This window comes from Lissotriton helveticus, chromosome 3_1 (assembly GCF_964261635.1).
Source record: "Lissotriton helveticus chromosome 3_1, aLisHel1.1, whole genome shotgun sequence".
NCBI classification, from domain to species: Eukaryota; Metazoa; Chordata; class Amphibia; order Caudata; family Salamandridae; genus Lissotriton; species Lissotriton helveticus.
Window position 1 is genome coordinate 1,526,836,315 of NC_136061.1, and position 20,458 is coordinate 1,526,856,772.

At 47.7% G+C, this 20,458-nt stretch overlaps 1 protein-coding gene across 2 annotated transcripts in view; it reads left to right on the top strand.

Moving 5' to 3' along the window:
- USP2 (ubiquitin specific peptidase 2) overlaps positions 1-20,458 on the top strand; it is a 257,507-nt gene that overhangs the window by 119,259 nt on the left and 117,790 nt on the right. Inside the window, exon 1 of one of the 2 annotated variants that reach the window (XM_078682175.1) lies at positions 2,527-2,802. The exons of the other annotated variant lie outside the window; for it this stretch is intronic. Within the exon in view, the coding sequence (XP_078538301.1) occupies positions 2,689-2,802 (114 nt within the window). The 5' untranslated portion in view covers positions 2,527-2,688. Of the gene's footprint in view, positions 1-2,526; positions 2,803-20,458 lie in introns of those variants that run through there. 2 annotated transcript variants of the gene reach the window in all.

The window sequence follows — 20,458 nt, forward strand, 5'->3', positions numbered from 1 at the left end:
ACATTTGTCGAAGAGAGTTCACAACAGCGTTTTCCGGGGGAAAGAGGGGTACAAGTCAGCAAAGTAGTGCCTGTATACCTTTCGTATATTTAAATGAATCATAAATTCCCTAAGAGTGTTTGCTTTCCCAGGATGGTGTGTTTCTGCATATTTTTCATGCAGGGTATTAATCTTGTATAGTTAGTTTATACAAGATGAATCTATAGTGCGTGGCGTGCAGTGAATCGAGGCTTCACTGGGTGTCTGTCTGAGTTGTGCAGTGTGAGTTTCTCACCGTGCCTGTCACTGACTCCTACATGTGTTCAGCATACATGGTCACCCAGTCCCCGGCCTCTCTGCAGATTGAGCATATATACGGTGATGTGTGCAAATCGTAATTGTGATTCCGTGCTTGTAAGTACTCAGCTGTCAAACTATTCTCAGGGCGAAAGTAAAGAGAAATGCAGTGTTTAGAGCTGAATGGGTGAGTTGTGCTTGTGCATGAAGCTGGGACTGTGCTTAATTTGTAAAAATATGAAGTGCTAGGGCCCTTCTCGGAAGGCCACTGCAGCCTGCAATACACATTGCCCCTGCCAGCCCTTCTAATGGCAGCACCCATATAAAGTAAAGTAAAGTCCACATTTGTAAAGCGCACAATCACCCGTAAGGGTCTCTAGGCGCTGGGGGCCGTCATATAACACACCTACGAGTGTGACATTAAGTGCGGTGGCCAGCACGGGAAACCACCTGCTCAAATTAAGCACTGAGCGGGGATAGTAAAGGAGTTTCAGGAAGGATAGAGTAAGAAGTGGGTGCTGGATTGGAAAGAGAGGAGGCAGGGCCGGCTCTAGGCTCACGGAGGCCCTGAGCAGGGAGTGTAGGTAGGGGGCCCGAGGCCGCCAAATCCCTGCCAGGGGCCGCCACGCAAATATGTATCTAAGGATATATATTGGCATGGTGGCCCCTGGGGTTTGGCGGCCCTGTGCAGGTGCACAGCTTGCACATGCCTTAGGCCGGCCCTGGAGGAGGTGAGATTTGCAAGCGGAGGAGTTCAGAAAGTTGTGGGGACGAAGAGGCATACGTGTTTTACAGAGAAACTGCAGAGGGAAGTGGTGTGAAGGGAAGAATTGGAGTGCTTGAGGCCAAGACTCAAGATCTCGCTTATTAAATCTCATCATGCACTCAACAAAAAGCAAGATAGAACTGCTAGGCGTGTCTGAGGTGTTAAGATCTGATATCACTTCTTTTGATGTCACTTCGTGTAAGGATCATGGGTGTGATGCCACTTCCTGAGATGTCACATGCGATATCCGCTCAGGGATGTCATGCGCTGCCTGCTTAACTTGGTTAGTCCCCCCACTTCTTTTATTAGGACTTGTGCCCTGAACACACAGCCTTGTGAGCTTGGAAGGACTTGCACGTCTATGTGTGCGAGAAGGCAGCCAGACAGTCCTACCATACAGGAAAGACGTGTATACTCCTCCTGTGTGCCAGAGGTTTACAAAAATCCCTGTGTGCCAAAGGGATGCCTGCGCATACCCATGTGCCATAGAGGGAGGGGTGGAAACAGCCCTTGGAACTAGGGCGTTGTCTCAGCACAAGGTTTACAGCGTTCTCGTCAGGAGGTAGATGTACACACAGCCACGTGTATGGTGAGAATGTATTCACGTGATGCTTTGTGCTGGGGTGTGCATAGCCTTGTTTGCCAGAAGACAGCCACACTGATATGTGTATCACAGTTTTTTTCCTCGTAGTTTCAGGTATCAGCGTGCTTTATATGAGCACCAGTTGTGTTACACAAGGACACATTCATTTTTTGTTAGGCACGGGGAGATTACGTGATTTGCCCAGAATCACAGGATGTTGAGCGTCGTTGCCGAGACTGGAACCCGGTTCCCCAGATTTGACATCGGCCGCTCTAGCCGTTAGGCTACATCCAGGAGGGGTGCCTAGTCCTGTGTGCAGGTAGAAAGAGCTGCACCTTACGCCTTTGCGTGCCTCATACGGCCATGTGTGCAGAGAGAGGTGTGTATAGGCAGATCTCCGTGAAACTGAAATCTGCAAAAACAGCCCTGGCTTCTAAGAGTTTGCGCCCACGGAGTTGTACATACAGTCTTGAGTGCAAGGACGGAGGTGCAAAGTTCACTGTTCCAGGAGAGAAGTTCGTAAAAACAGCCTTGTGTGCCAGGCGGGTGGTGTGCAGTTCTGTGCCGTATGAGAGCAGTGAGTGTGCAGACAGTCCAGTGTGCCAGGAAGAAGGGTTCCTGTAAACTTCTGTGCCAATATTGCGTGATATGAAGTAGCTGAAAACCTGGGCGTGCAGCCCGGGAGGCAGGTGCACAGTACAGTCACTGTCAGCCGCATGTGCTAAAGAGGTTTGTACACACAGCTTTGTGTGCCAGCAGGCTGTGTGTAGAGATTATTGTCGGCCATGATTCACTTGTACACTAGTCTTCTGTGTCAAGGAGAAGGTGAACAGCCTCCTGTGCCAGGTGGGAGGTGCACACCCGGGCGAGAGGGTGAAACAAGTGCGCCCTGGCTCGTCTCGGAGATCACACAGGAAGCGGAGGGTGGCACCCAGGTGAGGGAGGCGGGTCTCCAGGAAGGGGCGGAGGCTCCCGGCCGTAGCTCCTTTCCACCGCTCCTTCCATACCAGGGGCACGCACTCTCAGGGGGCACCGGGTACTCGCGCCTGATCCCGTCACCACCATGCCCGAAGATGTGCCCCCCTCCCCTCTGTACCGCCTCCAGGAGCTCTTCCGAGCGCACTCCCTGCGCTTCGCCACCCTGGTGGACCTAGTGCTTAACAACAAGAGCAACAAGGTGAGGGGCAACGACGGGGCTGGGGAGAGAGGGGACTGTCGCCTGGATGGCAACAAGCAGTGCGCAGCCACGAAGGAGTATTCAAAAGGGGCCCTTGGGAGCAAGTAGCACCCAGGGGCGTCTGTGTGGGGTGAGGAATGGGAAACAGGAGGAGGGGACAAGGGGCACCCGACGGCACGGGCAGCTAGCAGCAAGTGGCACGGCGGGGTATAAGATACTGACTGGGGTAGCCAAGGAGCTGCTAAGAGCGGTGGCCTTGTGGGGGAAGAGGTTACACGGAGAGGCAACCAGAGGCAAGGGTCACCCGGAAGGGACGTCCAGGTTTAAGAATGTCTGCGAGGAGTGGTCATTCGGGCACAAGGGGCCTCTGGGAATAAGGTGAAACCTGGGCGAATCGAAAGCAGGGGCAACCCGCGAAATGAGGGCACTCGGGGATTCTGGAACAGGGTGCACCGAGGAGCAGGGGCCAGCAGGGCGGCGCAAGAGGGAGCAAGTTCACCCGGTTGTTGTGACACCCGGGACTGCGCGGGGCACCCAGGAGTAGAGTCCATAATCTTCCTTCCTCGAATGGGAAATGCATTGGTTTCTATTAAGAGAGGCGCCTTGATATGTACGGCATCGTCACAGGCACTATAAGGGTTTACACTTCAGCATCCAGTCGCTTTTAAGAAGATTTCTGTCCGCACATAGTGGCGATCTAGAGTGGTCAGTGGTGCACAGGGGCCAAACACACCTACTGCATCTCTCAAGGTGTTCATCAGAGATCTGTTTATGCAGAAGGGAAATATTGGGGGTGGGGGCGAGAGAGACAGAATACACACAGGATAACCGCGAAAAGATGCCCTAATACTAACCCTCGGAGTTGTGGAGATGTTTACAAACCATAAGGTATTGTTTTGTAAACGGTACTGCATATCCTGGAGTGACATCTTTGCACAACGACAAGGCACGTTATCAATGTTGTATTTATCAATTTTAATGTAGAAAATATTTCTAGAATTCCAGTTGGGTGAAATCTATAATTCGTGGGCTTTACATAAATTATGGCAATTAGAAGAAATTATTCAATAGTGATGTCAGAAATATATAAACTGTACGTCAACTTAAACCTCTGTTTTCTGTGCGATAACTGGCAATTACCAGTATAATTACTATTATGGAGTCGTAAATAGCATCTGTGTTTTTTGTATTTGCACCCGAGGGGTGGCTTGGAGTTGCTTTATCACTGTTGTCTGAACTCAGCAGTCACCTAGGAGCTGTTTACTTCGAATTCAAGCAAACACAGGGTAGTAAGGAAGTTGGTCTGCTGCGTTGTGTGAATCGGACAGAGTTAAAAATCTTCATATCTACTAACTTCAGCTCTTTCCCTGCCCTGGCACGATTGAGGCTGCCTAGCACCAACGCAGGCGCCAACACAGGCACTTTTGCACCATCGTGCGTTCCTTCCTGCACAAAAACAATCCTTAGTGACGTGCAGACCCTGCCTCTTTTGGCTCTCTCTCCTGACACACTGGGTGTAGCACCTGAGACCTCTCGCGGGCCCATATTTATGAAGTCTTTGCGTTGTCCTTTCATCAGTAATATTGACAGAGCCACGAAGGGCCTGATTTGCGTGGTCTTGTGTGACCTTGTACAGAAATGTAATGCAAGGCAGCTGCTTGGGCTGCGTTACGTTACATTTCAACTTGGAGACATTCAGGTCCGGACTGGCCGTTGCGGGCACCGGGCAATCCCCCGGTGTGCTGCAAGGGTGGGGGCTGGTTTTGCTGCGTTGCTGCAAAAACGGTCCTGGAGCAAAATCGGCCGAAAACCGGCCATGGCAAAGAGCGCGGTCGCACCCCTCCCGGGGGGTGGGGGGCCGGCAGATCACTTTGCCAGGGCCGGTTTTGGTTCCCAGTCCGGCCCTGGAGACATTCCATGGGCAGAGCATAAGGATTCCCATGCATTCATCCATCGATATTTAGCACATTCTCAACTTTAAAAACACTTGTAAACCTAGGAATACGTCAAAATGCTAGGGCTTCCCAAGCGAGGCAAAAGAGGAGAAATATCTTTATTTCCTTCCGTTATTTCCTTCAACGCTCATAAAGGTAAATGCCTCTTGTCCCTTTCTGCACAAAAACAATCCTGTCTGTAATGCAGGCACCCTTGCAGTATGATGCAAGGGTGTCTTCGTTGTTGTGAGGCTGCACACAGTGCACCTGTGTAAGGAGCAGAAATGCATGAAATCTTTGTAAATATGGAGCATTTCTGCTTTCCCCCTTTCACATAACACAGCACAGCACCTTTGCTAGCTGCTCTCGGTTGCATGAAAGTTTATTAAATGTGCCACTTGGTCTTTCTTCTCTCACACTGTGTGCTGAGCCGGACCTCTTCCTTTTACACACCACACCGCGTGTAGAGCCTGGCCTCTCTGTGGGTATCTCCTGTTACACTCACACTGGATGCGGAGACCGGCCTCAGGGGATTGTCAAATTATTTTCTGATGTTGGCTTATATAATCAATGGCTATGTTACGTGGTTTTATTGCAGCCCGGGATACTGATTTTATTTCTGTTGTGTTTTGACAACTTGTGTAACCCTCAGAGCAAAAAACTGCACAGAGCAGTGCAAGCACCCACGTAGCCCTTAGAAAATAGAAGCCTTAGGATGAGATGACATGACATAGCAAGGTATTCAAAATGTTTGAAGAGAAAGTGGATTTCATTTGGATTGGTTGTGGTTTATCTTAAAAGAGCACGATTGGCGCATCTGCAGGCTATTCTGCAGGATCCAGGTTCCTATTTTGAGCTTTCTGCAGATCTATACATTTTGTCAAAATTGAATCTACATTTTCAAAGAGCAGTCATTCAAATATGCCAACATATCCCGCCCGCCGTGTAATGCCTGTCTTGGATTTTCAGGCAACATCACTTTGCATGCAGGAGTTTCAGAAAACATACTTACATTGTGGAAAAAGAAACTAAAAGTACCAGGTACCAGAATGCTGCATTCGGTTGGTCAGAAAGTGAGGAATGTCAGACAGTGAGTGCTGTGCACAGAGGCCCCGGGCTGAGGTTGAAAACCTACCATACCACTCACGCTCGTTAGAATTAAGGGCCTGATTTGAGGTTTGGCGGATGGAGTTCAGTCTATCGGTGGCAGAAAATATTACCTACATCACTTTGATGGACTACCATTCTCCAACTTTAGAGATGGCGGCCAGCCCAGTATTCATCCCTGTATATTGAAAGGGACCCCCATTGCAGTTGAATATGTCAGTCTGTTAAAAGTTTGGCGAATGACCGTCATCGGTTTTGATGGCTGCTCATCAAACGTTTACATTTGTTGTTTTTTTTCCGACACAAACTTAAAGTGGGAGTTGGTTTCCGAAAAAAACCAAAAAACGGATGTCCCGACACCCAGGGAGCTTTCTCCGAGGGTGTGTGTATGTGTGTGGGTTGGGGGTTGCGTGGGGGGGGGGTGGGGGGTTTGGGGTGATATAAAGTGTTTAGTTGGCAGGGTACTCCATTGTCTTTGCAATGGAGTAGAGTAGACTGTCTGGCAACCTAAATCGGCATCAAAGGCACTTGTTTGCCTGTTTATCTTCACATGTCACCTGATGGATGTATTCCTTGACTTTATGATATGTTAAGTTTTCCTGCTCATCACAATTTTCTGGATGTATGACATTACAACGCATGCTTTTACATCGCATGCTTTTACAACGCGGTTTTTACAACGCATACCATTACAACGCATAGTGCTTTTAGGCGCTGGATAGAGAATTGTTTAATTTATTATTCCAACTCCAGTCCCCGTGGATAGTAGGGAAGGTGTTGGATAGTACATTAAACCTATTCCCTATCCTAGAGCGCCCCCCCAGCGCAATGCGTTGTAATGGTTTGCGTTGCAAAAGTTGCATTGTAAAGGCACTGCGTGGTAAAAGTTGTGTTGTAAAGGTTGTTTACCCAATTTTCTACCTTCCAGCAGTTTGTGGTCCAGACCTGCTAGTCAAATACACATGTGGCCTCTTAAAATCTAAACTGCATGTAGTTATTTTCCCATTTGTGTATGATCAGTGTCCCTGAAGTAAAGACGTGGTCAGTGTTGTTGAGTATAGGGACGGGCATGGCCTGTCTTTTATGCAAACTATAGTTGCTGCTCTAATAGTAGAGAGATAAGGAAGCACGGGGAGGAGGGACGCTTGTGCAGTCTGGGTTGTGGGAGGCGACAGGAGAGAGTGAGTTTCCCTGTGATTATTTCAAGGTGGCCGAGTGAAGAAGCCAGCGCCTGGCCTGCCGAGAGCACTTCCTGGAATGTGTCGCATCACATGCCCAGAATTACCCAGAATTCCTCCACAGACATTGTTGGGTAAGAGCTGACCTTTCACTCCCCCTGCGCGAGCTCTGTGTGCAGGAAGGGGAGCTGCTGGTGATGTCACTGTCGCCTGGGCTTCTCTGAAAGGACCAGCGAGCAGGGCACGCCTGAATGGACCTCGTGCTGGGAGTACAGCTGCAGGGAGGTACAGCAGGGAAGGCTCAAGTGGGCACTGCTGCAGGAGAGATCGGAGGGGTCCACAGTAGCGCGGAATTGTGTGGCGATGACTTCTTTTTAATCCACAGACTTTGACCCAGAACAAGAGAGAGAAGGGCAGCAAAAGGGGAAAGATGAATGAAAAGAAAGGCTAAAAACCTTGTCATAGGGAGAGAACGGATAAAAACGAACCCACAAGAGTGAGATGTAGGGGCAGGGACAGAATATTAGCGCAAGAAAGGGGCATGAGGTGAAATGTAAGACTAAACAGTCTTGTAATTTGGCGGCGGCACCAGAGGGATTCCGAGTACAATTTGGCACCGGCACTTGCTCTTTAACAAATTAAGCACTGGAACAGAGAGCTGATGCTCTGAAGATATATTGTCTTAAAAGTTAGAGGGAGCCCTGCTGCAAGGAACAACACCCCACGGAGAACTGGAGGGGAGGGCTGCAAGATAATAGGTCCCATGGAAGGGCTGAGGGGAGCATTTCGGCTTGGAAGACACACTCCATGGGACAGGTGGGGTGGAGAGCTATAGGACTGACTGGACACCATGGGGAATGCGCGTGAGAGCTACAGCGTGGCCCAGATACACCGCGGAGAATGAGAGGGAGAGCTCTCGAGATACATGGGTGAGCTACCCAACGTGAAGCTAGGCGAGGGTGCAGTGACCGGGTTGCAGAGAGGCAATAACACACCATGAACACACATACTTTTGTCAGGACTGGACTTGTGTGCTCCAGGTTCTTAATTATTGATTATCTAAAGATGCACCAATGGTCACCAGGCATGTCTGTGTGTGCACTGTTGCTTAAAATAGTAAATTAACAGGATCCATAGGTTCATCACTAGTGCCGATACCTAGCCCCTAAATCACTACACAACAGTCTCTGCTGAGGTCTCAAGGAACTGCCAGTCCTCTTCTCAACTCGCCAATTGAGACCACAGAGGTCCAGCCACTTCCAATGTCTGTGGTATTGTTAGAAGAGGGTTCTTTCTGATGGCGGCAGAGGTGTTGACATGGAGTTGCCCTGTCCCCACTCAATGTCATTGCCCATTGGCCAGGGTGGATCGGTATCCCTTGTATCTGTATTGGGGTCTGAGGGACACAAGTGCTCTTCTTAAACAATAATTTATTACGTGTTACATGCTGATGTCTGTGAGTGTCTACCCACGCAAAGATCTTAGCTGGCTCTCTGCTTTCTGCTTGCAATAATATTATTTGACTATCGTCGCATAGCACTTTCTTTGGGTTCCCGGGACTGCGATGCCCTGAGAGGAGCTGCTGGTATGGTATGCCGGCTGGCATGTCCAAACTAAATACATGCTGGTGTGCACTGTATGGTGCAGTGCCGTGTGTCTATATTCTCCCTTTGTTCCACACTGATGCTGTCAATTTTACGTAGTGTCCTCTTGAAACGTCCTATTTCGCCATTAGCTTTGTACCATCTCAGTGTGATTTTATGATGGTCTTTTTCAAGCGCTTTCAAATGTTCCTTAAACTGAAACCCATGGAACATCAGACTGATGTCTGGGTTAATGTCTTCTGGGAGTACATACACCACCAACTTATTTCTAGCTTTGACCTGTCATGTTATAAGGAGTTACACAGGATTGTTTCTATGTCCGGCTATTTGGAGCGTGTATCCTTGTATGGCACCTGGGATCAGCATTTACGCAGAAGACAAAAGTCTGTGCTGACCTTGGACAAGGGTACCCTACATTTTTGGTAGGACTCCCGCTTTTGTTTATTGGCATAGTTGACAACTACTCACTGTATCTTCAAGTAGTACATCAATCCTAGGGAGTCACATGTCTTCTCTTTGCCACACTTTTGTTTTTGCCATTCTTTGGTGGCCTTGATGTACGAGCTGTATCACTCAATGCTGGAGTTCACACAAGGTTATAATATTGTCACCTTGCAACACAAACCATCTTCAGAAGTGCTGCATTCATGACAGTCTTTTCACAGTGTTGTTAGTGTCAGGACGGTAGCCACATCTTTTCTCTTTTTAATAACCAACTAGAAACATCTTCCTGGACTTCTAGTTTGATGCCACTACTGCTAGCTGCAAGCATGGAATTTCTTCTGAAAGCCTCACAATTTTCCCTGTGTTCATGGCTTTCAGAAAAGCACTTTGTATCACTGGACACACAGAGTCTTCCACATCGATGGGTCGTCGTTGAATTTCTTGTGAGGTATTGGAGGACGTAAAAGGTAGTCTGTGAAATGAATGGACCCCGGTCTGTACTGGGCTGTGAAGCTGTATTTCTCAAACTGAAGAGCCCAAATCTTCAACATTCACAGAGGATTCCTACACATTCCCCACTTTATGACAATTGCTTCCTTCTCTATCTGGGAGTAGTTTTTCTCATGATTCAGCAATGCTCAGCTTGCACATGCCACTGTACCCTATTAGTGTCAAGAATGTTCTAACTGTAAAATGGTTCCTAGGCCTACAGGGCTAGCATCCACTTTTAATTACATGGCTGATTGGTTGCTCGGGTTGCAGAGAGGCTTTGTCAGGAGTGGCCAGATAAACTGTCAACAATAATGTGCCTCGCCCAGGAATCTACTTACTTCTGTTTTGTTTTAGGGAGGAGAAGCATTACGGATGTCATACACTGACAGTTTCAGTAACTGGTTATGGTCAGTTGTAACCAAACAATGAATTACACAAAAATGTGTAATATTGTGGATTTTTTTTAATTCTAAATTGTTTGCTTTATCTAGTTTATAGATCGTTTACCAATGCTTTTACTCACTGGGGAAGACACTTCAAGAGAGGGAAAAGGCTGTTGAACCAATTGCACGGGACTTTCTCCAAATTCCCAACTGTGCAATGTTAAACATGCCCAAACCTGATCGTTTGCGATACGGTACAATTCCCCATCTTAACTTAGGAGTGCAAGGTGACCTTTGGAAACTTGTTAGCCAAGGCGACTAAACATTATCTAGTGTCTGTCTCTAACTAATGTAAACGGATGATATTACACACAAACCACTACAAGACCTTCGTGAACCTATCTGTCATTCATCACTTTTAAAGGTTTACAGACTTTGCAGTCCAGTGGTTTTCAGTATCTTTTCTACATTAGGGAGTGGAACAGGAAGGTTATGGTTGGGGGGTGGTTAGAGTCCCTGAGTCCTTTGCTCTGTCACTGCTTTGAGCCAGTGTCCACAACACTGCGAAGAATACAACTAAATGGGTGCTAACTGGGATAGTTCAGATCAAAAGGTGGTTAGATCTTCATGTCGAACTCTAGATGCTTTTTTGGCAGTAACACAGTCCTGCCTCTATGGGTCTGTCTCGACAGGGTGCCTGCCCTCGTGTCTCTACTGCCACTATGTAGGGTAGCGTTGGCTGTTTCCTGTGGTTGATCACTGGTGACAGTGCCCCTCGCTTCTTGCTCCGCTTGCCTTGCCTGCCGCTCAGAGTCTCCTGGATTTTCCTGTGTCCTGATGGTGTTCGCCTCTTCTGTGTTGATGTCTTCTGTGCGGCCACTAGGTGTTTCAGTGTCTCTGTTACTTTCCTCTTCCTCCAGGTTCCCCTGATTACTCTCCTCCAGTGGGGTCTCTTCTATCGTCGCCCACCTCATCACCTTGTTGCACCTGGACATTCTGTCTAGAGACCATATCTTCCCATCACTCAATAAGGCTGACCTGGTGTACATTTCTTTGACCTGCAGTGGCGTGCTGTACTTGCTGTCGCCCTTCCTCCTCAACTGAGCGAGCTTCACTCTGACCCATTCCCCCTTCTCCAGCATTGCATCTTTGACATTGTGCCTCTTGTTGTAGTGGTCTGTGTAGATCTTTTGCGCCTTTTCCAAATTACTGCGCACCACCGCCGGAGACCATTTGCTTTGTATTGTGTGTTGTTTCCACGCCACATTGTCTCTGGTGAATGGGTCCCGACCCCTCAATATTTTGAATGGGCTGTATAATGTCTTAGTGGGTGTGATTCGGTAGGCCCATAACGTGCACTTGAGTTTCTTCTCCCAATTCTTCCCTACGTTGATGGCCGCTTGAATTGACCCCATGATGACCCGGTTAAATATTTCGGCCAGGCCATTCCCTGCTGGATGGTATATCGGGGTGTGTTTGATCTGTATTCCGTTCCTTTCCATGAATGCGTTCCATTTCTCAGACATGAATTGGGGTCATGAATGGATTTTCCCGTGCTTGTGGCATACAAATGAGGGCTTTTCACAAGCCGAGAGTGTAGTGTCGCGCTCTAGTGTTTCCATCATCACGTGACGGGAGACGCCAGGAGCACAGGGCGGCCATGTTGAGGTCATTGTAACCCTGTCGGTAGTCGGAGATAGAGCTTGCTTGGGGCTCTTGTTAATAAAGAAATACTTATAAGAGCAACGTGTCTCCCTCGTCTGTAACCCCCAAACCACCACCACAAATTGGCGACAAGGCTGGGGGGGAGACACGCCACTGCCCGACCACTACACAGCAGCCGGAGACACGCGGCAGCGTAGAACCCAGCAAGAGCGCGGCAGGGGAGCAGCGGGAACCCGGTGCACAATGCGGAGCGTATCACCGCTGAGGAGAAGAGGTGTGCTACGCCAGCAACACACTGTGCTCCAGGTCCGGCTCCACTCTAGGGAGTGGCAGCACAGTGAGTAGCGGTGCCCCTCCCCCGCAACGTGCCCCCAGGGGAAAGGAAAGAAGGTGATCGTGCACTCACATTCACGCTGAGGCTTACAGGACACTGAGAGCATACACAGCAACACCCCTCACGAGCAAGAAGAGCGCTGATACAAGGGCCAGTCCACATATCCCCATACAGCTGCGCAGCAGACCCCTCCCCCAAGGAGCAGAAGCTGGGGGGGGGAGCGCGCCACCGCTTACAAGGAGCACACCCAGCTTCCAGCCCAAGGAGTGCGGCGAGTACCCACAACCACCACCCATCCACACACGTGCCCGGTGAAGTGAGCATAAGCTCCCGAATGAAGTGAGCAAAAGCTGCACAGAGCGTGTGATAGCATCACAGCCCTAGGAGGCAACACAGAGCAGGATAAGGCGAGAGCGGACCAGGCTGGTACGGGGGGCAGAGCAGCCGGAGGCACTGTCCTGAATCATACGCTCTGGCCAGGAAGCCAGGCAGGCCCGCATCAGGAGTGGAGGCTCCAAGGAGCAGCCACGCCCGGCACCCACGGGCCGGCGTAGGAAGGCACGCTGAGCGAAGGGGGTACAACCAACCCTGGCGCACCAGGCTCAAGGCAACGTGGTAGAAGACCTCGGCCCCCGGGCAGACGCAGCGGGTCTGCAAGGCCAAAGTGCGCATGGGAGCCCTCCGCATGGAGCAGATGACGCTCCACCCAGACGGCAGGCCGCCATGTATCCCCAAACCATCTCCCTCACAAACCCTGTCCCTTTCCTACCAAAACCGGGGGAACCAGCCATGAAATGGGAAGATTGGAAAGAATACTTCCTGAACTATTTGTCAGCTCTGGATAACGAAGGGGAAAAAGTCTTTCCGAGCAAGAGGAAAAAGAAGATCCTATTGCACAACTTAGGTCCGGAGGGCATCAGGGTGTACATGAACTTGGTAAAGAAGACTAGGGCTCAGGATGACGATGATGTGTTTCAACGCGCCATTGAGGTCCTGGACAGCCACTATCAACCAGCGGTGTGCATTGCAATCGACCGCTTCAACTTCTATCAACGGAAACAGAACGTGGGGGAATCAGTGGATGACTACGTGGCAGCGTTGAAGAGACTAGCGATCACCTGCAAATTCGGAGCCCTCCACGATGACTTCATCAGGGATCAAATCATCATGCACACGGTGAACACATCCATACAGGAGAAGTTATGGGTCAGCGGAGAAGCCCCTCTCAAGGAAATAGTGGCCATGGTAAAAAAAGCGGAACTCTCAAAATGGTGTGCGGAAGCTGCCAAAAAGGACAGTGCCAGCAAAGCCGTGGTCGGCAAAGTATCAGATGCCACCCCTCAAGAGCGCAAGCAGCTGTTCACGGGAAGTTCAAGTCAGTCTTAAAGGTTTGCACCCAAGACACCTACGAACCGGAAACCCCAAGGGGAGGACAAGAACTCGTGCTATAGGTGCGGCAGTCAAGTACACGCAGCCAACGACAAATGTTGCCCCGCCTTCAGAGCCAAATGCATGTACTGCGGGATCATGGGACACTTCGAGAAGGTCTGCAGATACAAACCCAAGAAAACGTCGGTGAAATACGTGGTCCAGGACTCAGAGACTGAGGAAGGAGGGGGTGAAGACGACAAAAGTGTACTATGCATAGACAACCAAGTCTTAGGCATAGACTGTTCACACACATGCAAACCATTGTGTGAATTTTTGATAGGCGGAGTCCAAGTAGCAATGGTGTCCGACTCCGGTTCCCCTTTCACCATCATACAACGCAGCATCTGGGACAGAGACTTCGCGCAAACCACAGGCACACACCTCCTGGCTCCGGATATCCGCCCAGTTACCTTCACAGGAGAACCCATCCTCATGGTGGGGTACTGTCCTCTACGATTTGAATTCAAAGGCTGCACGGCGGAGGGGAAGCTCTACGTAGCAGAGAAAGGACCTAGGATGGGCGGACCAGGGAGAACTTGGCATCCAACTGAACCCAGGAGGCACAACGCAAGTCCTGATGACGTCCCCAGCGCAAGCACATGAGGCGGAAAAATGGAAGGCGGAGTTCTCAACGGTATTCGGAGGCACCATCGGCAAGTTGACGAAGTTCACCCATAAGATCTGCCTCAAGGAAGGAGTGAAACCAGTGAGCCACAAAGTACGGAATATTCCATTTCAGAGCTGGGAGGTGGTACAGCAAGAGTGATTTCACAAAAAAGAGAAGACCCCACTGAGTTCCAGGGAACAGGGTACTAACGACAATTTAAGTCAAAGGGCAATCCCTGGACTGTGTACTAGTCGCTCCTTATTTTTAATCTTCATATATCCACATCAGTCAAACCTTGCCATTTTCATACAGTATCAAACCAACACGAAAATATGACGTTTACAGTCTTTGTACTTTTATTAAAAACTTTTGTACTCAAGGTTAAAAACAGACTTATGTCTGTGGTGTATAAAAACAATTTGTTGTACACTTATGTCAACTCAAGTACATATGAATATGTACATGTGCAAATTACAAAAACGAAAAAGTACATTAATTAATATCAGAAAGAAAGGCAAACAATAGTCATCAAAATTACACCAGATATATGCTGCTTAGTTGCACAGAACAAAACAAACCCTTTCCCACCATAGGTAGAACTATTTCCCTATTCTTTTTTAAGCCTGACCCAGTATCCTCTTGTGAATATAATACACAAATATGCAATTGATGGTAGAGATCACAGTAACCACAATCCAGGTATATCTGTTCTCTGTTAGGGATCTGACTGGGTTCTATTTTATAATGCGTCGACGCGTTTCGGTGTTGGCAACTGGTATGTCTACACCTTCATCAGGACTGCTGATACGTGGGGTTCATCATTTTTCTATATCTTTCTCTTACTATCAGGAAGATATATCCTTAGTTTAGGTCTATGTCCCCTGTAATGATATGATATGACAGGTGGAGCTGCCTTATTGTGATTCCTCAAGCCGTCACTTATTTTCTTTTCAAGCCAGAGGTGAGAGTCTTGTTTTACGATTCTCTTAAACAGGATGTATTTCTCTTTTCTATTTGCGTTATGTCTTAACCTGTGTTTCAGCAGTATTTCTTACTTGGGTTTCTTTCCTGCGCTATTTAGGACTGGGTGAGATTATTTCTTGGTTATGTTCAAATTCGTCACAACGGGGTATAGCGTTTTTCTTACTGCATACCAAAGAACTGGATATATTCAGAATGTTGGTTGATGCTCGCGTCTACCTCGTCTTCCCCGTCTTTTCGCTGTACGGGGAAGACGAGGTAGACGCGAGCATCAACCAACATTCTGAATATATCCAGTTCTTTGGTATGCAGTAAGAAAAACGCTATACCTCGTTGTGACGAATTTTAACATAACCAAGAAATAATCTCACCCAGTCCTAAATAGCGCAGGAAAGAAACCCAAGTAAGAAATACTGCTGAAACACAGGTTAAGACATAACGCAAATAGAAAAGAGAAATACATCCTGTTTAAGAGAATCGTAAAACAAGACTCTCACCTCTGGCTTGAAAAGAAAATAAGTGACGGCTTGAGGAATCACAATAAGGCAGCTCCACCTGTCATATCATATCATTACAGGGGACATAGACCTAAACTAAGGATATATCTTCCTGATAGTAAGAGAAAGATATAGAAAAATGATGAACCCCACGTATCAGCAGTCCTGATGAAGGTGTAGACATACCAGTTGCCAACACCAAAACACGTCGACGCATTATAAAATAGAACCCAGTCAGATCCCTAACAGAGAACAGATATACCTGGATTGTGGTTACTGTGATCTCTACCATCAATTGCATATTTGTGTATTATATTCACAAGAGGATACTGGGTCAGGCTTAAAAAAGAATAGGGAAATAGTTCTACCTATGGTGGGAAAGGGTTTGTTTTGTTCTGTGCAACTAAGCAGCCTATATCTGGTGTAATTTTGATGACTATTGTTTGCCTTTCTTTCTGATATTAATTAATGTACTTTTTCGTTTTTGTAATTTGCACATGTACATATTCATATGTACTTGAGTTGACATAAGTGTACAACAAATTGTTTTTATACACCACAGACATAAGTCTGTTTTTAACCTTGAGTACAAAAGTTTTTAATAAAAGTACAAAGACTGTAAACGTCATATTTTCGTGTTGGTTTGATACTGTATGAAAATGGCAAGGTTTGACTGATGTGGATATATGAAAATTAAAAATAAGGAGCGACTAGTAGACAGTCCAGGGATTGCCCTTTGACTTAAAAAGGTACAGCAAGAGTTACAACATTTGGAAGATAACGGAATTATTGAGCCGATCGAGAGCGCGGAATGGCTGGCGCCCCTGGTCGTAGCCAGGAAACCCAACGGCAAGGTACGCCTCTGCATTGACTTGCGGGAACTCAATAAAAACATCTTAGTGGATAAATTCCCATTGCCCAGGATCAATGAGATGTTAGCTCTGACGAAAGGTGTCAAATGGTTTTCCACTATCGACCTGACCTCTGCCTACCATCAGATTGCACTGCACCCCACCTGCAAGAAACTAACCTCGTTCATCACACCATTTGGATGCTACCAGTTTCGGCGGATGCCATTCGGCCTAGCATCTGCCGCTGCTGTCTTCCAAAAACTGATGCATCAACTTTTCGGACACACAGACTGGGTGCAGTACTTCCAAGACGACATCCTGGTAATGGGCAAGACCAAAACAGACCATGATGCCAAGCTCTCCACAGTACTGCGCATACTCAGGCAGAACGGCCTCACCACAGAATGGGACAAGTGCTCAGTCACGTATCTGGGACATGAAATAAGTGATAAAGGCATTGCACCAAAACAAGCTAATGCGAAAGCTATAAAGGACGCACCTACTCCCTGGAATAAGGATGATGTGTGGTCATTCCTTGGAATGGCAGAATTTTACAGCAAGTTTGTGCCTCATTTCGCCATCAAAACACACAACTTGCGTCAGTTATTAAAAGATAAAAACCCTTCGCTTGGTCGGAAAGAACGCAGGAAGAATTCAGGCAAGTCAAAGAAGACATATGCGAGGCCGTGCCTCTACACAGATTTGACCAACGGGCGCTGTCCATTCTCACCACAGAATAAAAATTCAGTGTGGTAGAGAAGGAGATGCCAGCAGCGATTTGGGCAATGGGAAGATTCCGCCAATTCCTGTGGGGCTCCAGATTCCTGCTCCAGACGGATCACAAGCCGTTAGTGAAGGTACTTACGTCAAGTGGACACGCAACGGCCACCCCTCGCATAGCAAAAATGACCTGGCGGCTCCTGGACTATGTGTACGACGTCCAATACATTCCTGGCTCCAAGAACAAAGTAGCCGACTTCCTCAGCAGGGTAGCTGCAACGGAGAACGCACCGGCGCCAACGGAAGAAGATGATTACACCATAGCATTCATGGAGGACCAGGAAGCGGTCAGAAGTGCCCAAGAATGGACGATGGCATACGAGGAGTACACAAGCCTCACAGCAATCAAACAGTTCATAATCATGGGGTGGCCGGAAAAGAAACATTTAAACACTGAATAGCGGAAATTTTATGAAGTTAGAAAAGAGATGTCAGTAGGAGACAAAGTGGTGCCCCCGGGGCAACTGATAACCCGGTTGCTTACTATTCTGCATGAAGGACACTTGGGAATAATGAAAACAAAACAAAGAGCCAAACAAGCATACTGGTGGCCGGCGCTGGATAGCCAGGTGGAGAGACATGTCAGAGAATGTTGACAATGCAGCAATGTCGACAAAACACAGACCACGATGCGATCCCCGTTAGGCAAGTTCTACAACCCAGCCAATCCATGGGAAGAAGTGTCAGTGGACATATTGGGCCCCATACTAGATGCAAACAGTGTACCCAAGTACGCCATCGTGCTCATTGACCGGTACTCCAAGTGGCCGGAGGTCGAGATATGTGAGACCGTGGACACCGACGCTGTACTGACCTTCCTCACATCCACATTCCTGAGAGAAGCGATTCCAAGAGTCATAATGTGTGACAATGGACCCCAATTCATGTCTGAGAAATGGAACGCATTCATGGAAAGGAACGGAATACAGATCAAACACACCCCGATATACCATCCAGCAGGGAATGGCCTGGCCGAAATATTTAACCGGGTCATCATAGGGTCAATTCAAGCGGCCATCAACGTAGGGAAGAATTGGGAGAAGAAACTCAAGTGCACGTTATGGGCCTACCGAATCACACCCACTAAGACATTATACAGCCCATTCAAAATATTAAGGGGTCGGGACCCATTCACCAGAGACAATGTGGCGTGGAAACAACACACAATACAAAGCAAATGGTCTCCGGCGGTGGTGCGCAGTAATTTGGAAAAGGCGCAAAAGATCTACACAGACCACTACAACAAGAGGCACAATGTCAAAGATGCAATGCTGGAGAAGGGGGAATGGGTCAGAGTGAAGCTCGCTCAGTTGAGGAGGAAGGGCGACAGCAAGTACAGCACGCCACTGCAGGTCAAAGAAATGTACACCAGGTCAGCCTTATTGAGTGATGGGAAGATATGGTCTCTAGACAGAATGTCCAGGTGCAACAAGGTGATGAGGTGGGCGACGATAGAAGAGACCCCACTGGAGGAGAGTAATCAGGGGAACCTGGAGGAAGAGGAAAGTAACAGAGACACTGAAACACCTAGTGGCCGCACAGAAGACATCAACACAGAAGAGGCGAACACCACCAGGACACAGGAAAATCCAGGAGACTCTGAGCGGCAGGCAAGGCAAGCGGAGCAAGAAGCGAGGGGCACTGTCACCAGTGATCAACCACAGGAAACAGCCAACGCTACCCTACATAGTGGCAGTAGAGACACGAGGGCAGGCACCCTGTCGAGACAGACCCATAGAGGCAGGACTGTGTTACTGCCAAAAAAGCATCTAGAGTTCGACATGAAGATCTAACCACCTTTTGATCTGAACTATCCCAGTTAGCACCCATTTAGTTGTATTCTTCGCAGTGTTGTTAAAGGGGGGAGATAGGTAGTGTCGCGCTCTAGTGTTTCTGTCATCACGTGATGGGAGACGCTAAGAGCGCCGGGCGGCCATGTTGAGGTCATTGTAACCCCACCGGTAGTCGGAGATAGAGCTTGCCCAGCGCTCTTGTAAATAAAGAAATACTTATAAGCGCAACGTGTCTCCCTCGTCTGTAACCCCCAAACCACCACCACACAGAGGGCCTTCTAAGGCAGCCTTGGTCCGGTAGTCAGAGTCGGATTAAAGCCCCTGGAGAACCCTAGGCAGTCAACATTTGCCCCCCCCCCACTCGCAAATTATCTCAAATACACAATGCGCCTTTTTTTTCACAAACCGACAGTTGCCAGAAGATTAACTTTTAAGAGTAGAGACAAACTGTTATATGAATCTGATGTCTCTGGTTTATGTACTTTAAGTTGTATTTTGATACATTGTCACGGGCCCTTAAAAGGAGTGGGGCCCCTAAACCAGTGCCTACTTTGCCTGTTTGGTAATCCAGAACTGCCTTGAGTCCTGCACTGAAAAAATGTAAGAAAAAATACCAGACATTTCTGAAAAGGTGGCCAAACTGCCAAGCAGTGCATTGTATTGTGAATTTGTACAGCGCTTACTTCCCTTGGCGAGGCATTGAAACCCTTTCCCAGCTTATAACACTCTATTCTGTGGAGCCCAGAAGCAGTTTCTAGAGATAGTTGAAATTATTTTAGGTAGTCGTAAATTAAGGCACGCGTATTAGTGATTTCTTGACCGATTAGCTGCATGTTTATAGACATTGGGAAGTTAGCTGTTAGTGTTAATTGGTGAAGGTGTTATGGTTATGGATTTTTTTTTCCTTGATGTTATCTTTGTAATTGGGATGTAAAAGGGGAGCATGCAGCCTAGTATATTTGCCACTCCCATAATTAGCTGTCCTAGTACACCGTGTAATTGAATGGGCGTAGTGTGATGGTATAAATCTACGCGTTTTGGGACAGGCTTGTGCATGCTGCCAGGTTGAAACTGGTAGGGAGAGTTCAGTAAGGTTTAGCCAGGGAGAGGGAGATTTATAGGACAAAGGTGAAATGTACAGACACGGGTTCAGGTTGAAAGGCATAGGTACTAGCCTATTATGTAATTCATGCATGGAATGGGGATAGTTCACATGTTGTCTTGCAGTGATTTCAAGTCCAAGGATTGTTTTGGGGTATTTTTATCTAGGGAAGTTAAGCGCTTCACATTATTAGTTTACGGAGAGTCATCAGTGTTTCTATTTTATTTGTTTATTTTATTTGAGGGGTTTTATCTAGTGCAAACATGACCCTAAGTTGTCAGAGCGTTTTACAGAGTAACACGAGGAACTTAAAGAGTAAATACAAATATATAGTAACGGTAAACAAGAGTAAACGATATTCAGTGGCATAGGTAAACAAAATAGAAGCAATTACTCGGGTTACATATTGTAAATAAAAATATAAAGGTACTTTTCATGGTACCTATAACTTGAGTCGACCTTGAGTCTGATGT